This window comes from Vicia villosa, unplaced genomic scaffold, assembly GCF_029867415.1.
Source record: "Vicia villosa cultivar HV-30 ecotype Madison, WI unplaced genomic scaffold, Vvil1.0 ctg.000273F_1_1_1, whole genome shotgun sequence".
Taxonomy (NCBI): Eukaryota; Viridiplantae; Streptophyta; class Magnoliopsida; order Fabales; family Fabaceae; genus Vicia; species Vicia villosa.
Genome location: NW_026705113.1, coordinates 552,352 through 570,808, shown reverse-complemented (window position 1 = coordinate 570,808; position 18,457 = coordinate 552,352). Strand labels below are relative to the sequence as shown.

Genomic DNA, 18,457 nt, shown 5'->3' with positions numbered 1-18,457 from the left:
AGGCCCCCAACCACTAACTGCTGGCGTCTGTCGGCTCAGGTGGGGTGGAAGTATGGCAGGACATTGACTAACTTCCATTTTCATGACTGCCATGCATAGTAATTCTGCTGATGCCGACAACTGAAGCGTGTTGTATGCGTCTCATACTGATGTCGGACACCGATTTGAAGAGTGTCGAAGCAGAAAAAAAAACCATTTATTTGAGGACACTTGTCTGACTTTTCCGATACGTGTAGTACGAGTATCATACAAGCATCGGACTCCGACGCGTGTCCCCGTGCTTCATGTAGCTAAAAGACTGCCTACTTCTCTTCATTAGACCCTGCCAAGGTGGGGGATTTTCATATCCACCAGGCTGCCTTATTTTGTCCTGTGAAAGAATATGTAGGTATACAATGTGACTAATCATTGAACTTGTTTTTTTAGCTTCCAATTCCCAAATGTATCATCAATAGGTTTGTTTTCTATGCATGTAGTTTATATTATGGAGTGTGTGGATGTTCTTTTAAATCGATATATTTATACTGTGAAGCGTAGTCGTTCTTTTAAGCCAATATCTCAGCCTGTTTGATGGATAAGGGTGGCCATCTGTTCATCTAATTGCAATTTGTTGTTCTTAGATGGATAGTGGCCTTATATTAGGAAACCTGGAACACCTAACTACGCCTCATTTATCAAACCCTGATTGATTATACAATACTCCTTCCATAATAAAATTTAAGCAAAAATTTGCCTATATTTTTGTTACAGAGGGAGTATTAATTTGTATCTCATTTTTTATGTGTTGTTTGTTTAAGTGTGATTCTTTGCTGTGGTTCATCTCTAATATTTTGCTGTTCTTCAGTGTCTGCCGTATTTAGCTTGGCTGATAAGCTTCAACCTGCCATCATATTCATTGATGAAGTTGACAGTTTTTTGGGTCAACGCCGTTCATCAGATCACGAGGCTATGCTAAATATGAAAACCGAGTTCATGGCTCTATGGGACGGATTCACCACCAACAGTAAGATTTAAATTACTTGTCTTGTAGTTTTTATTTGGTGTAAAATTTCAAAACAAGTGATAATTTTTATGGATATTTAGTTATTATAACCGACTGCTTTATGCTATTTTCTTATTTTTGTGTAGAGAATGCTCGAGTTATGGTACTTGCAGCAACTAATCGCCCTTCAGAACTTGACGAAGCAATACTCCGGCGACTTCCTCAAGCTTTCGAAATTGGATATCCAAGCCGGAAAGAGAGGGCTGAGATATTGAAGGTTATCTTAAAGGGAGAAAGTATCGAAAACAACATAGATTTCAATCATATAGCGGGATTATGTAAGGGTTACACTGGTTCAGATCTATTCGATCTTTGCAAGAAGGCTGCATATTTTCCTGTTAGAGAACTACTGGATAATGAAAAGAGAGGGAATCAAACTCATGTTAGTATATTTTTCATTTTCTTCTACTTTCTTCTTTGCCTTAATGATGAAAATTAGTTAGCTGATTTATTTATTTTTCGCGTTTCAGGAACCTAGACCATTATCGCAATTAGATTTGGAGAAGGCCCTTGCCACTTCACAGAAGACAACGGTTGCTGCAAATGAATACGATAGAATGAACCAACAGTCATCATCAAGACGGACGTTTCCCGACGAGGGCGATTTTGATGTTCAAGCTGCAATCAAGGAAATCTCTAAGCTTATGGGTTCCCACATGATTAACCTCCAATTAGATTCCCAGGATGCTTAAAATTGAGTTTCTTTTGAACACTCTTCTACTTCCATTTAGTATAGTCCAGATTGTAACATAACATAATACTCTTGTATGACATAATCTATATTTTGCCAAATTTTATCAGTAAACACTGTTCGGTAATGCAATTGTGTTTCTGTTGTTCCATGCAGTGACCTGACATATAATGATTGAGATTTTGGGGGAAGTAACGTGCTTTGGAGTGGGATGAGTAGGGTTATACTTTACTCAACGTGGGTTGGTAATTCATACATGTGTATTTGTTGTCTTTTAGGTCCACAAGCATATGTGATGATTCACCTTAACATTTGAAAGTCGAAAGTTCTTCCCATCCACATTTATTCATGATGGTTAAGGACCACATATTTGAACTTTCCAACCTCAAAACATATTTCTACAGTGAATGCTTTAGGACCACCACTTAGGAAGCATATACTCTAGAGTTTGTTGATCATTACTTGACCACTTTTAACGTTGGAGTAAAACATGTCTGTTTAACAAATTATAGATACTGAAATAGTGAGTGATGCATGATTGAACATAACTAAGATGTCACATTAATATTTTTGTTGGTGGGTGAAGAGTTGGGTGTTGATAATGTATTTTTCTCAAGCTCTCTAGTTCGAATTTTGTCATGTGGGCTTTACATACCTCTGATATTAAATGAGGTTTCTGCATGAGACTTTATAGGGTTATGACATTAAATGAGACTCCTGTCGGTAGATGGTAGGGGTGGTAAAATGGGTCTATTCTGTCAGACATGTCCGTTTATCTGCACTTTTTTGTGGGGTGGTAAAATGGATCCTGTCTGTTGGACATGTCCGTTTTGTCTGCACTTTTTTGCAGGACAAATTAAGGTTTTAAGTCTGCACCTTCTAGTATGTCCGTCTCCTACTCTATTTTTTTTCCAGGTAGGAATGACAGTTAGACCTATCTCTAGTAGGTACCCTCCAAATTTACCCAGCACGGGTAGGATAAAAATCTACAAAATGAGCTCAGACACGAACACAAACAATTACCCATTAAAATAATCTTGTATGAGCGTAGTTAAGAGTACTTTAGTATCCACTCCGCTCCACACCTGTATAATATATATTTTTATTTTTATTAAGTAATATATAACAATGTTAATTTATAACTTTTGTGAAATACGTATTTATTAAACTTGTACGCATTTTAATATAATGGTTTGTTCATTTTTTAACTCAACAATAACATCATTTAATTTTTTTTAATGTTGTTAAAAAATTAAAATTACATGATAAATTATAATTAAACGATTATTATTATTATTAGAAATGCGGGTAAACAAGTACGAATTTGAGTACTTAGGTATCCATAGGATACAAATACATATATAAATATTGGTGCCCACGTGTATGGGTTCTGGAATTTTTTAAATTGCAGATATGAGGATGAATACTATAATAATATTCTATCCAAATCCTATCTATTGCACCCCTATTTGCATGTAAAACATGCGCAGACATTAACATGAAAATTTATAAGTCTAAAAGATGCAATGCCTACAGGATCACTTCACCCTGCACTTATGTTTTTTGAAACGAGATAAGATTTTAAAGTTGCACTTTTAACAAAGGCTGTCCTGCCCAACCCCATTTTTTGCACGACTAGTTTAAATGAAACCAGTATACCTGTTTGTCACTCTTAGTAGACAATAATATTGATACTTTTGCATTAATCGGTCTCAAAGTTGAATATCAAATTTAAAAAACAAACATTAATATATATAATATATATTTAATGTTAATGAATTGGAATTGACTATTCTGTTTAGTACTCTCCATCGTTATCGAAAATCTTGAAATCTTATGGAGATAACATTATGGCCTCACAAATGGTTGAACGGAAATGAAAATAATATGATACTGAAAATGGCCTGACAAATGTATTATTTAAGCAACATTGAAATCTAGTGTATGCGGATTTTTCGATTTTCTTATGGCTACAATCATTTTGATCGTACGTGTTAATTTTTCAGGTTGTAAAACTTATGATGCTTACTCTATCCTATCTTATCTTGAGCCCTTATTGGTCTTAACATAGAATTGTCCCTATTGTTAATGACATATCCTACGAGACATAATTTGAACATTAAAAACTAAAAAAATCGTATGTGATACCCTAACCCTACATATTTATAAACCGTTTTGAAGATTTGCAAAGTGAGTTACAAAACAATATCTGAGATTTTTCATGGTTCATGATTAAACTAAGAGTGAGCAAGGGAAAATATTATTTAATATAATGGATATTGTTTTTGTCTCTCTTTTTTTTACTACGAATCACATTTTGACAATTTTATGCCGGTTAAAAGATGTAAATAATTTTGCAAAAATAAAATAAAACATGATATAATTTATAGAATTATTTTTTATTAATGACATTGAAAAGTGTAAAGAATAAGAATCAACTGATCTAATGGAAGGAGGAGTGTTGGGTGAGAATATAGAAACAAAAGATCTATAAACATATCTTCAAAAAAGACAATTAAAAAAAAAAAACAATTTAATTTCCATAAAAACAAAATCAGAGATTATAAAAAATACAGAAGTAAAACATAACACGAAGATAGTTTGAAAGCGTCTCAATAAAAAATTAATCCAATAAGAATATTAAAATATATTATTAAGGATATGTCTAGATTGGTGGTATGAGATAGAATTGAATGTAATGAAGTGGTAGTTAATTAGGTTCTATTGTTTGGATTTAAAAATAATGAATATAATCGAATGGAATATGATGGAATCCATTCCAACCTATTCCATCCAATTCCTCATTTTTTTTTTCCATCTAATTTGGGGTGTATGTAATGGAATGAGATATTTTTAATAAAATAACCAAACAATAGAGTCAAATGTATATTCCATTCCGCTCTGCTCTGTTCCATTCTGCTCCGTTATATTTCATCAATCCAAACACAAACTAAAGGCATGAATCATTCTAATGCAAATCAATTACAGGTAACCAAAGCTGCTTTAAACAAAGCGATTTAAAAACCTTTACATAGAAATTCATTCAAAACATAATTGGATTCATAATGATCCAATAGGTTTGATGCATCGCAGACCTAAGCTTACACATTAAATCGCAATAAGCAAGATCTAACCTTAATGATATACAAACACTTCCATGATGCAATAAATATTGTAATGAATGCAGAAAGTTAAAGGAAATGAGGGAAGAAAGAAGAGTAAACAACGATAAATAGTGGTTCGACGTTCGTCCTTGCTTTTTCCACTTCACTCTTCAATGGTGTTAAAACCATCGGGAAATAATAATGATCTTCCACTATTTCATAAGTTTGATACAAATATTTTGATTACAGCAAAATATCACACGATAATTTCCTCTGTTGATGCTGATATTCAAGCTGCTAACAAAAACAAAATCCTTAATGATCTTGATCCAATAACCGTGTTATCCACAATAACCTGCTCCAAGTCTTCGTATGTGGAGATCCAACTGATTCTCAAATTTCTTGTTTGAGTGATTTCCATTAGCTTAGTGTTCAATTGAACAACATAAAACTTCGTTTTACGAACAATCTTTACTAGACTTCACCAAAGTCTTCCATGGAGTATAGTGCAACTCTTCTCTTGATAGATAACACAACGTCCAAACCGCATTCAAGAAACGATTCTTGCATCCATTACAAATAAAAAACTTCACACAAAAATATTAGATACCCTGATGTACCACTAGTCTTCCCCAAGCGCTCAATCTTTAGAGATGAATGTCCACAACACTGGGTTAGGACTAAGGTTGAAGAAAATGAGCATCGCCAAAAGAACCCCCCGACACACACACAATCTAATTCACAAGATATCAACAATGAATTAGATGTTGGTGAAAGAAGAACACACACTAAGGCTCTCTCAAGTTTTTGGATAAAATGGGTGTTGGTTCTTAATGATCACCATGAGCTTGATAAAAAATTGAATCATTACAAGATTAATCAACTCACTTTCTTTGGTTTCCCTCAACAACAAATTACACACATAAAGTGTAACAAAAATAAGATGTATTTTGACAAGAATTACACTCAAGAAGTTGCTCCTAAAACAAGAGAAAGATACAAGAGTGATAGGAATAGACACACTATAGAAGAAAAGACAAATTAACAATTTTTTCTAAAATTTTCATATTTATTTCATTATGAAGAAGTTTATAATGAGAGAGTCTCATTAAATTGGATCAAAGAAACAACTATTTAAATTAAAGGTGGAAATTTGGAATTTGTGAGGTTATGATTCGAATCACTATTCAAACCCATGACTTGAGTCAAGTGCAAACCATAATTAAAGTCATATTGTGTCGTGATTCGAGTCACTTATATTTCAGATTCAAATCAAATCTGGTAGAGCCAAATTCTCGCTTTCATGGAGTGTTGTGATTTGAGTCCATTTAAACATGTGATTGGAATCAAATCACACAGAGCCAAAATCCAAATTTCATAAATTATATGATTCGAGTCACACAATGTACAAGAATCTAATCAAGAAACTAAACACCTTGATTCGAGTGTTCTAAATTAGTCAATTTTCTACCCAGTGATTTTCCTCCCTAAATATGTGAGTGGCCATGATGCATCCTTAATTCATTGCCAACATACAAGTGTCTCATTTATTCCTTAACCGCCAAAAAATCCAGGAAGGTACCGTAAAAGCTAAGACCGCAAGTTAAAATAAGATTCTAACAAGAATTTAGGTCAACTTTTAGAGGTGGCATGATCCAAAGCCAGAATATCTCTTATGATCTCAACATACAATGCATTTTTGTTACCCAGATTACAAGAAAAGTTAGCAACATGATTTGAGTGATGATCCTTGAAAAAAACAACAAGTAACCAAACTGGTGGGCCAACTAAGGCCTTTATCAATATGATTCACAGGGTACTAACAATAACCTTGAAATCTTCGAGTATGGAAAACATGGAAGAATATGAAAGCAAAGGTGGATTGCAAATGAATAACTCTATTACTTAATAGTGACTTCGTTTCTAGTTGACCGAATGTCATTCACAATATTCATGATAGAGGAGACACTAGGCAAAATTAGACCTTAGCCATCATATTTTATATCTTAGACAACACTTTTAAGTGCTGCTATAGGTATACACAACACTTATTATTAATGTATAAGCGTTGGCTTAAGTTCACTTTAGGTAACACTTTCTGATAAAAGCATTGGCGCAAGGAATCATTAGGCATCGCTTTCTGGCATAAGTGCTCGTTAGGCAGCACTTTTTCATAAAAGCATTGGCGTAAGACATCATTAGGCATCACTTTTTGATAAAAGAATTGGCTTAAATTCTATTTAGGCGGCGCTTTTTATAAAAGCACTGACGTAAGACCTTTTTACGCAACCGTTCTTATAAAAGTGTTGGTGTCTGGCATCATTAGGAAGCACTTTCTGATTAAAGCGCTGATATAATAAGTGTGTTTCATATATACTTTAAGCACTGCAAATTCTTTTGATGTATAAACTTATAAAACAATACAAAGAGATTGGACATTAAATACTAATGATTATTTTTACAATATCAAGTTTGTGTTTAAATTTTCATAATCATAGATTTATAATATATTGTGATCAATAAGTACTATGTTACATCAAAATAGAATAAGAAACTTTTAAAAAGTAATTGAAATTTGAATAAACTTCATAGTCCCTCTTAAACAAGTTCAAAATTACATTTATGCAAAACAATGATAACCTATATCTTTACGAAATTACTTTAACATTGGATGCATGCTTGTCCTGACTATGTCTTCTTTCAAATCTTTCATTTTTTGTACCCTTCTCATAAAACATTTATGTGATCTTTAAACTAAGGTATTACTTAGAAAATATTAAAATAAACTTGTTTAAACAGAAATAAAAGTTTTTAATTAACGAAGCTCAATGACATATCAAATTCAAAGGCTCTGTTTGTAAAATCTCTATCATGTTTTTTTAGATTAGTACGTCAAAATATCTATCTGGTTTGTGAGCTAAGTCGTTAAAAACTCTGTTTGATTTTGGGGATCAACCTGTATAAAATCTCTCATATGCTCTAACAAGGTTTGTAGGTATATCCTTAAAAGCTCAACACATTTGATTAGTGGAACTCTCAATAAGAAATTATTGAAGAAAGAAGTAGGCTTAGTTGTTATGTCGAACCTGCATAAATCCTGGTGTAATCTCTCTAACCATATATCTTTGTAATCTCTCATCTGTTGTAATAAGGTTTGTATGTATATCCTTAAAAGCTCAATACGTTTGACCAGTGGAACTCTCAATAAGAAATTATTGGAGAAAAGAGTAGACTTAGTTGTTATGTCGAACCTGTATAAATCCTGGAGTAATCTTTCTAACCGTATATCTTTATAATATATTATTAATTTTCTTTTATCTTCATTTCTTTTCTTATTTCTTTGTTGCTTGATATCTGCTTAAATTTTTTAACTGCCATAGGTTGTTTTGCAAAAAAAGATTTTTTCTAATTATGTTGTAGCTTAAAAATTCGAGATTGTTTGAAAAGAAAGAAGTCACAATCAATAATAATTAAAATAGAGAAAATATAGAAAAATCCTTTAAAAAATAGTAATGAAAAATGGAGTCTAGGTTCGGGGATCGATTATGGATAGGTAATGTGTTAGAACCTTACAAAATTTGTTCGACAATGGCTACCACTAATAAATTGTGCTGATATATTGTTAATTTAGAAATATGTACTTTTTCTTATTATTAGATACAATTTATTAGACAACGATAAAAAACGATTTTTTATTGTTATTATGCTTGACAAGAGTTATGTCTTGCTCCTTCGTATTTCCTACTTTAATGATGAATTCAAAGCCATGTAGTTTATGTGTCGGTAGATATAAAGTTTGATTGTTTTTTATTTATCAAATTTATAATCTTTATGTTTTTGGAACTTAAATGTCTCAAACTAGGTTATAAATAGGATGTCACGTCCCAACCAATCCTTTTTAATAAAAATTATATATATATATATATATATATATATATATATATATATATATATATATATATATATATATATATATATATATATATATATATATATATATATATATATATATATATATATATATATATATATAATCTTAGAGTTTAATATCATTAAGTTATCAGAACACATGCTTTTAAAATTGGAGTTAGCATTTTGCATCTCAACTAATTATATTTTATTTAAAAAGTTTGATATTTGAGAGTTTAAAGATTATGAAATTGTCACAAACGAGTCAACAAAAACTAGAACTAACTAATTTCACATCGCAAGTAATTCTATATTTTTTTAAGAATTTTATTTTGAATTTCAAGATCATCAAGTTGTCATCTCTCAGCATCTCAAAATGAAATTTACAAGATGTCAAATCTTCACTAATCATATTTTATTTCATAAAACTCTACAAGAAATTGTGTAGAACATTTTTTTCAGTTGGTTTAATGCCAACGAAAAACTTGTTTAGTAACACGAAGATATCAAATTTCCTTTAGAATTTTGCAGCAAATTTATTTAAAATAATTTCAATTATAAAAACTAGAACCTCTAGAACATATTTCAGACAAACATAATATTTCATGATATATCACATAAACATAATATACGAATTTAGGAATAACAAGCTTGCTCGATATATTAGTTTAATGAACCACCTTAAAAAAACAACATCAACAACAATAATAATAAAATGTTACCAACATACTCAATCTACTCATTTTGCAAAATATTTTATATTATTGGTTGAAGTTCACACGAGATTTATTAACTCATATTGGTCACATTTCTGAGTTAAATGTAGCTCGTGACTTTCAACAGATAATAATGCAAATGTTAGAGAACATGTCGTTAACAAATATTATATCACAAAGTATGATAGTGCACATACATACTTATTCAACAAAATACATAACTTATTTTAAATTCTTAGACACATTTGTTCCATAATGACACATAAATTATTTTAAATCCCTAGACACACTTATATTCAAGAGGAACACTTTTTTGACATGCACCAAGAATCAAGCTGAGGTCGATAGGTATGTTTAAGTTGATTCCAAGCACATTCGCCTTAAGTGCGATACAAATACAAGCTGCAGCTTCTAAATCAACCAAACCATCGATTAATGCACAACATTCACTACCCAAAGGAGGAGTTCCAAGATGAACCAATCCTAAAAGATTAGCACAAACCCTCATCTTTAAGGTGTCTATGGGGCAATTACCTTGGGATGAAGGTTGAGCAGAAGTGGCTGAAGGTGTTTGATTTGGTGATGGTGGAGAACCTTGGGCATTGGTGAATGTTGAGTAAGAAAGAAGAAAAAGCACTAAAATTATGGAAGATAATTTGTTGAAAGCCATGGCTATTGTTTATAAAATATAGTAATATGTGTTGATTGAAGTTGAATTTGTGAACCTTATTTATAAGCAAGAAAAAAAGTATAAGGTGGACGTTAGAAATCTAATTACGGGCCAACAAGTGAATAGTGTGATAATATTTTTGATTGGTACTTTTGTAATAATAGTTTTGTTTATTATGTTCCTTTTTCATTATTTCTATGACTCAATGGTGGTAAATTCAAAATCAAAAGGTGTAATGGATTTATTTTCTACCAAAACAATGTTATTTTTAATTTTTTTTACATGATAAAAGTTAAAAAAAACTTGTTTGGAATATTTTATTTTAAAGTAAACTCTAAATCTTAAAATTCAAAGGAAACTAGTTTTACACAAATTTTATTTTTTTAAATGTTTTTTTATATTTTATTTAATTTAGATATAGTTCAAACTACTTATAATATATTATTTAAATAAAAATTTATATATATTTTTAGAATTTTTTTTTTATAATTCTAATTCAATAATATTTCTATATGTTATAATACTTGTGCATATATAATCTGTTTAATTTTACATCATGTATCTTTATATTCATATCTACTATATAATATTTACTAGATATATCATAATTATTTTGGGGATGTCAAATAATTTTGAAATTAATTGTCATTTGTTCATATTTTATATACGTCTAAATATCCACTATATTGAAAACATTCCGCAAACACAATCTTTAACTTGTTACATGTATAAATTTACGAGATGAATTTTATATTGTTATTTTCTCTCAAAATTTTTATGGTGCTTTACAGACCTCTTCTTCATTCTAGAAAGGTATATCATAAACTTTTTGATTTCCCACATTTATAAGGGCATGAAACTAGTGTACATTTACATTAGCCAAATTAGGCCTAACCTTACCCACATTTACAATTTGAAATGCACCCACACTAGCTCTTTTGGATAGTTTTGGTCTCAGTCCTCTCTTTTTTTAATCCTTATTTGTAAATGTCATTAGATATATTAATCTCTTATACTGCCCCTCCTTTTATATAAAGAAAAAGAAAGAAAGATAATTATTAAACATTCTTTTTAATTTTTTTAGGTACACAATATTATGGATATGCTCATTTTTTACCCTAGATTTTAATTTTTTTACTAAAGTTTAGTCACGTCCCCCACAGTTTTGGGTCAATTTTATTTGCGTGCACCGTCGACATTAACAAATTTAATATTTGTAACATATATTAGCGGTAATTTGGTTGACTGGACATCTTAAATTTGTTCAACTAAGCATTTCTCTTACATCAAAATGGACCTCAAAATAGGGAAAGGACCATTTCAAAGGAACAAAAATTTTAAGATTGGAGGGATAGAAAATTGGTTTTTAAAATTGGAGGGAGGGGGGACATTTATTTATAAAAAAAACAAAAGTACATTTAATCCATTATAATTTTCCTTTCAAATTTCTAAATTAAGTATCAAAACCTTTTTATTTATTTTTTTACTCTCCAATTTTTTTATAGCAAAAACAGATACATTATTTAGATATATTGAAAAAAGAGGGTAAACTAAAGGGGTAGAAGTAGGGATACCAAAAAAATGAAAGGCTAGAAAATTCCTAGGCTATGAAGCCCTTACCTATTTCTATCAAAAGCTTTTGTTACATTCTATGTATATCATTCCACCAAGTGTAGTTAGCAAAAGTTAAACCTAAGTTAGCCAATTTTCTACCCAGTGATTTTCCTCCCTAAATATATGAGTGGCCATGATGCATCCTTAATTCATTGCCAACATACAAGTGTATCATTTATTCCTTAACCGCCAAAAAACCCAGGAAGATACCGTAAAAGCTAAGACCGAAAGTTAAAATAAGATTCTAAATGGAATTTAGGCCAACTTTTAAAGGTGGCATGATCCAAAGCCAGAATATCTCTAATGATCTCAACATACGATGCATTTTTGTCTCCCAGATTACAAGAAAAGTTAGCAAGATGATTTGAGTGATTATCCTTTTAAAAAAAACAACAAGTAACCAAACTGGTGGGCCAACTAAGGCCTTTATCAATATGATTCATAGGGTACTAACAATAACCTTGAAAGCAAAGGTAGAATATGAAAGCTAAGGTAGATTACAAATGGATAGCTCTATTACTTAATAGTGACTTGGTGTATAGGTGACCGTATGTCATTCACATTGTTCATGAGAGAGGAGACACTATGAAAAATTAGACCTTAGCCAATGTTTTTTATATCTTGGACAACACTTTTAAGTGCTGCTACAGGTATAGACAATGCTTATTATTAATGTATAAGCGTTGACTTAATTTAACTTTAGGTAGCACTTTCTGATAATAGCGTTGGCGTAAGGAATCATTAGGCAATGTTTTCTGGCTTAAGTTCTCGTTAGGCAGCACTTTTTTATAAAAGTTAGCTTAAATTCTCTTTAGGAAGCGCTTTTTATAAAAGCATTGACTTAAGTCCTTTTTAGGCAACAATTTTTATTAAAAACGTTGGCGTAGGTATCTTTAGACACATTTTTTTTATAATTTCTTATAAAAGTGTTGGTGTCAGGCATCATTAGGAAGCACTTTCTGATTAAAGCGCTGGTATAATAAGCGTGTTTTATATATACTTTAAGCACTGCAAATTCTTTTGATGTATATACTTATAAAAAAAATACATTGGGATTAGATAATGAATACTAATGATTATTTTTACAATATCAAGTTTGTGTTTAAATTTTCATAATCATAGATTTATAATATATTTTGTGATCAATAAGAACTATATTACACCAAAATATAATAAGAAACTTTTTTAAGTAATTGAAATGTAATGCCCCAGACTGCTTTCAGGATTATCGACTGGCCCCAGAAATTAACATGCGTCTTTTCAGCATGCTTTGACCTCACTCACACGCTTTATGGAAAACTTTCTAAAAGGTCACCCATCCCAAGATTTCTCGAAGTCTAACACGCTTAACTGTGTAGTGTTTATGGAAAGGGCTACCAAAAAGAAGGTGCATCTTGTTGGTATAGGTAGTACCCATCTAACCTTATAAGCTTTCCTTCAACCATGCACTCTCGTACCTGCACGGCCTTAGGATCCCTCTCATTCCGATGTTACAACCACTTCTTTCCATATTTGGCCTCGAGTATTACATGGAGTATTACATGCAGTGTGACCATCTATCGCCTTCTTCGGCCTCAAGTGTTACATATCCACCAGCTTCCGCATGGTTCGTCCTTGAACCACATAGTTTTGGGAAATGTATCGATCTGATACCATTTGTAACTCCCCAAACTACTTTTAGGATTATCGAATGACCCCACAAACCAACACAGGTCTTTTCAGCATGCTTTGAGCTCACTCACACGCTTTCTTCAAGTCAAGCACACTTAATTGTGGAGTTCTTATAGAATGGGATACTGAAAAGAAGATGCATCTTGTTGGTATAGGTATTACCCATCAAATCTTATAAGCTTTCCTTCAACTATGCAGTCCCATACCTGCATGGCCTCAGGATCCCTCTCATTCCGATGTTGCGACCTCTCCTTGCCATATTCGGCATCGAGTGTTACATGCGGTGTAAGCACCCGTCACCTTCTTCGGCCTCGGGTGTTACATAAACCTAAGTCATTACTCTAACGCTCGGAAGCAATGACTTGGGGGGCTCCTGTTCTGGACTAGCTTAATTGTCAGAATTGGCCTAATACGTCCATAAATATAAAAACGGCCCAATTAGTATTGGCCTAGTTGCTCAAGCAAACAGAGACCACATTTCCTCTTTTGCCCATCTACCGGGCATGCCTAAATGGTGTTCTTTCCTCAACAGTGGACCATCCGAGCACGCTAGCTCTCCAGTCCCCGCCAACAACTATTTCAGTCTTCCCGGATGAACGAAGACTTATTCAATCGTCACCTATATTTTCAGGCCCTGGAAACGCATCCAGCCCAAAATATAGCTTGACCTAGTCACACGCTAAGTAGAGCAATATAAATAGCCCTCTCCCCTAGAGGGCAAGTTATTCAAACTTTCACCTAAAATATCATACTTTATGTTGTACCCTTACTCTTGTTCTTAATTTGGAATCGGAGTATCTTGCATGTACAACCCCATTTTTTCTCAACCATCACCGAAGATCACGCCGTCGCTGCTTGCCCTTCTATTTTGAATCTACCCGAACATTTCCAACTAATTCCTTTTGATTTTAACCACTCCATTTATTTTCCTATTAGCAACTCTTAGCATAAATACCTTTCTTGCCACTTGATAGATATTAGGTCCCACTAACCTTTTATTCTCAAGCTTAGAGAAATAGGGTGTTACAGGGTTCATGTAGTTTTCTGGGAAATTTGTGAGCTACAGGTTAAATAAATTGATGATTGATACATGGTTGAAATCGTGAGTGAAAAATACACAACTTTCATTTTACAAATTTGAAAAAGGTTGAGTTTTGAGAGAGATACGATTTCCAAAATTTGGGTGTCTCAAGGTTGAAGATGAAGTTCATCTTTTTGAACTAAGAGATTTGTTTTAAAATATATTGAATTGTTTGTGTTTTGGTCATTGGATGTATGACCACCCCAGTGGTAGCGCGCATGCCTCTAAGTCTTTCACCTTGCCAAGGGCGTGGGTTTGATCCCCCTTTTTCCATTTTGTAATTTTTTTCATGATTTTCACTCTGTTTGTTATATAATTAATTGACTGGGCCTTATGATCAAATGAAAGCGCATAGCCTGTTTGCTAATATTTTAACTTACAACCTTGAGGGCGTGGGTTCAAACCTCATTGGTAGAAATCCCTTATTTTTACCACTATTTTCCTTTGTTTCTTTTGCAACTTTAATTAATTGATTAAAATAGCAAATCAATTTTTTTTCACTTGAAATTTTGTACACTTCTTATTTACCTTGTATATTTCAAGTATATATTTTAAAATCCCCAAAATATCATTTATTTAATCAAGTTTTAATTAAATCAAAATGGGTGTCTTTATGCCTTTTAAAGGCCCTTTAAATCAAATCTTTTTCAAATGATATTCACCAAGTAACTTGTAGATACTCTTGTGAATCAATTAGAATTAGGTGTACATAACTAAAACCCTATACCCTAATCCTTGATCCCTTGACCTTTTGATCCCAATGCAACTCCATATTAATGTTAACTTGTTGCTATGATATTTTCTTGTACATATGCTTGTTGATTTACATCCTTGTACACTTCTACGTTGGTTATGTTATTATACTATTATATATACATTTGTTGAACTAACGCCATATTCATGAGACATTTATCCATCATCACATCATATTCATCCATACATGAAATGATCTTGAGGTATGCCATCCTTTTATTCATCAAAATTTTATCCTTGAGCTTATACATTGATATTGTTAAATTCACCCTTGATTGTATCCAGATACACATGTTATATCATACACACCACTTGAGATATTCATCATGAATGATTGCTTAAGATGTTGCCTAAAATCCAAAAGAATGGGAATGGTATTGACTAAAATTGTCAAGGTACTCACTCTCTTTTCCAAAATCTTTTACTTTGTGCTTAGTATTGTTAAAGCTATGCACCCTTTGTTTTAAAATGATTTTGTATTGTTAAAGCTCAACCTTTTTAACTCAAATCCTTAGTTTTGTATTGTTAAAGCTCAACCAATCTCTTTTAAATCAACTCTTTGCCTTGTATTGTTAAAGCTTGACACCTTTTAAAACTTGTTAAGTATTGTTAAAGCTTAACATTTTAAAAAACCATTGAGTATTGTTAATGCTCAACACCCAAAAAGATTTTGCCACTTGGCTCTTTATTTTCCTTTTAAGAGGAACTACAAAAGCTATGACTTCCCTATTACACTTAATGGGTAGGCCTAAGATGTGATGTCTTATCGAGCACACTTTTAAAATATTCTTTTCTCATCCTTCCACTCTATTTAAACAAAAACACAAAAAAAGCAGTTTTATAACAATAATAATAGATATATAATTCAAAGAGGTTCATATGGAGTACCGTAGATGTGAGGAGTTCTAATATCTTCCCTTTTCATAATCAACCCCCGATCCAAAGATATCTGATAAGTTTATTAGTTTTGATTTTAAAAACTTCTATGGGTTTTATTTCGCTCTTTTTCCCATTTCCTTTGGAAACAATAAAGCGTAGTGGCGACTCTACTAAAAATGTCTAAGCTGAGTCAATCAATGGCTATAGTCTCAAGATTTCACTGCTACAAAAAGGTCAGTGTTGAAGAAATTTTTTAACAAACGTTAGTAGGAAAACTATGGATGGATAATAGCTTCAACGCTCGAGCTTTCATGAGCACCATGGTTAGCGCATGGAAACTAATGAACCCGGTGGAAACCCAGGAGTTGAGGAAAAATATAATTGTATTTTGTTTTTCTACCAAGATAAATTTGGGAAGCGTGCTATGAAAGGGTCCTTTGAGGTTCGACAAAAACTTACTAGTTTTAGCTCGTGTATTAGCCGAAGAACAATCTTCTGATTTGAAAATGCACTTTGGAGTGTTCTAGGTAAGGATCTACAAGTTACCACTTATGCTCATATTTAAAATGATGGCAAGAAAAATTGAAGGGATTTTGGGGTCTTTAGAGGAGATGGATCATAACAGAGATCACAGAAAATGGCTGCTTTCTTCGAATAAAAGTGACAATGGATCTGAAACAACCATTGAAAATAGGAACCATTGTGAAATCTAAAGAGAAGAAACCATGAGTTCACTTCAAATATGAGCGTCTACCGACATCTTGTTTGGCTTGTGGAGGACTAGGGCACTAGTTGAAGGATTTTGAAGTGTTTGGTGACCTCAGTGAAGAGGGATGTCAAGACTTAGATGACTAAGAGTCATCATATGGCATTTGGCTTAAGGCCTCTCCGTTGCCCAGAGTCCCTGAGCAATAAAAGAAAAAGTATTCTAGCTCCAGTACGTGCAATAGAAGTTTATTTAATATCTCATCAAGATAAAGAAAATGTGGCACAAAAGGAAAGAAGAAAGAATGGGAGGTAGAAGTACAGCAAAACAAAGAAACTTGGACACCAATAAGATATATTATTGGTACGAAGGAATTGATTCAAAAGAGCAACATCCTGGAGATAAAATCGATTGCAAAGTCCCTTGGAGTTGTGGATATATCGAATATGGGGAAATACGGAGGCTCAAACTCAAAATAAACAAGCATAAAAAGAAAAACTGGACCAGGATAAAGGTTGGAAGGAATGTTGATCCAAACCTAACAAAGATATTAGACTTGGATGGTGGAAAACGAAAGTTGATGGATGTGATGATCACATACGAAACACCAGAGGAAAGTGGGAGTGGATAGAAGAATTGGAAACGAATTATTGAACCAGTGGAATCCATTTCAAAAGAATCACAGGTAATGTTGGATGGCCAACACTGCCTACCCCAATGAAACTCCTAAACTGGAACTGTAGTGGTTGGGGAATCCCCATGTAGTTTGAGCCTTAGTGAGTCTCATTCATATGGAAAACCCTTATATGGTGTTTCTTATAGAAAATTGATTCAATCATGAAGAGGTTCAAAATATTAAGTTTAAGTGTGGTTAAGATTTCTGTCAAGTAGTGAGTGGAGTGGGAACGAAAAAGATAGAGCATGGGGTCTTATACTATTATGGAAGGAAAGTTTGAAAATCACTATCTTGTTCGTCTCAATCAACCATATAGGTGTTCGATCCTAGAGGAAGATAATAACCAAATGTGGTACTTCGATGGCATATATGGGTTTCTAGAGGAGCATAATAAAAAGAAGACTTGGTTTCTTGTTAAAGAGCTGGTAAAGAGATGTCGAGATCAAATTATTTGCTTTGGGGATTTCAACAACGTATTAGATGGGAATGGGAAAAAACGAGTAAATAATAGAGCAACTAAATAAATGTCTTGGAGTCGTCAAACACTGAAACTTTGTAGATTAATTGACTTGGGCTTCGAGGGATATTCCTTTACTCGGTCAAATGGAAGACAAGAGGAAGAAAATATTCAATGTCGCCTTGACACAGAAGTAGCATCAATTAGTTTAATCAGTAGTCTCTCGCCAATAAAAGTCTTTCATCTCCCTCGTTTTGGGTCGGATCACACAACTATTCATATTAACTCATAACCTTTTATGGGGGAAAGTGCAAGAAATGTATTTATGTTTTCAGGTTTGAAGAGCAGTGGTCAAGAGATCCCAACTGTGAAAATTAATATGGAAGATGTGGCATGGAAATAATAATTAAGGGTATCATAAACTCAAATCAATTCAAGAGCTGGAAGATCATTTCAAAGAATATAAACCAGGGACGATGACTAAAGAA

General features: G+C 32.6%; 2 protein-coding genes across 2 annotated transcripts; one reads left to right on the top strand and one right to left on the bottom strand.

Annotated features, from left to right (window-relative positions):
- Nucleotides 1-844: 844 nt before the first annotated feature.
- Nucleotides 845-1,860, top strand: LOC131626165 (uncharacterized). The gene is made up of 3 exons (XM_058896998.1): nt 845-1,003; nt 1,129-1,424; nt 1,513-1,860. The coding sequence occupies exons 1-3, from the start codon at nt 949-951 to the stop codon at nt 1,732-1,734; spliced, it is 573 nt and encodes a 190-aa protein (XP_058752981.1). The 5' UTR covers nt 845-948; the 3' UTR covers nt 1,735-1,860.
- A 7,882-nt stretch (nt 1,861-9,742) lies between these two features.
- Nucleotides 9,743-10,132, bottom strand: LOC131626171 (pEARLI1-like lipid transfer protein 3). The gene has a single exon (XM_058897001.1). The coding sequence runs from the start codon at nt 10,130-10,132 to the stop codon at nt 9,743-9,745; it is 390 nt and encodes a 129-aa protein (XP_058752984.1).
- Between the last annotated feature and the right edge of the window lie 8,325 nt (nt 10,133-18,457).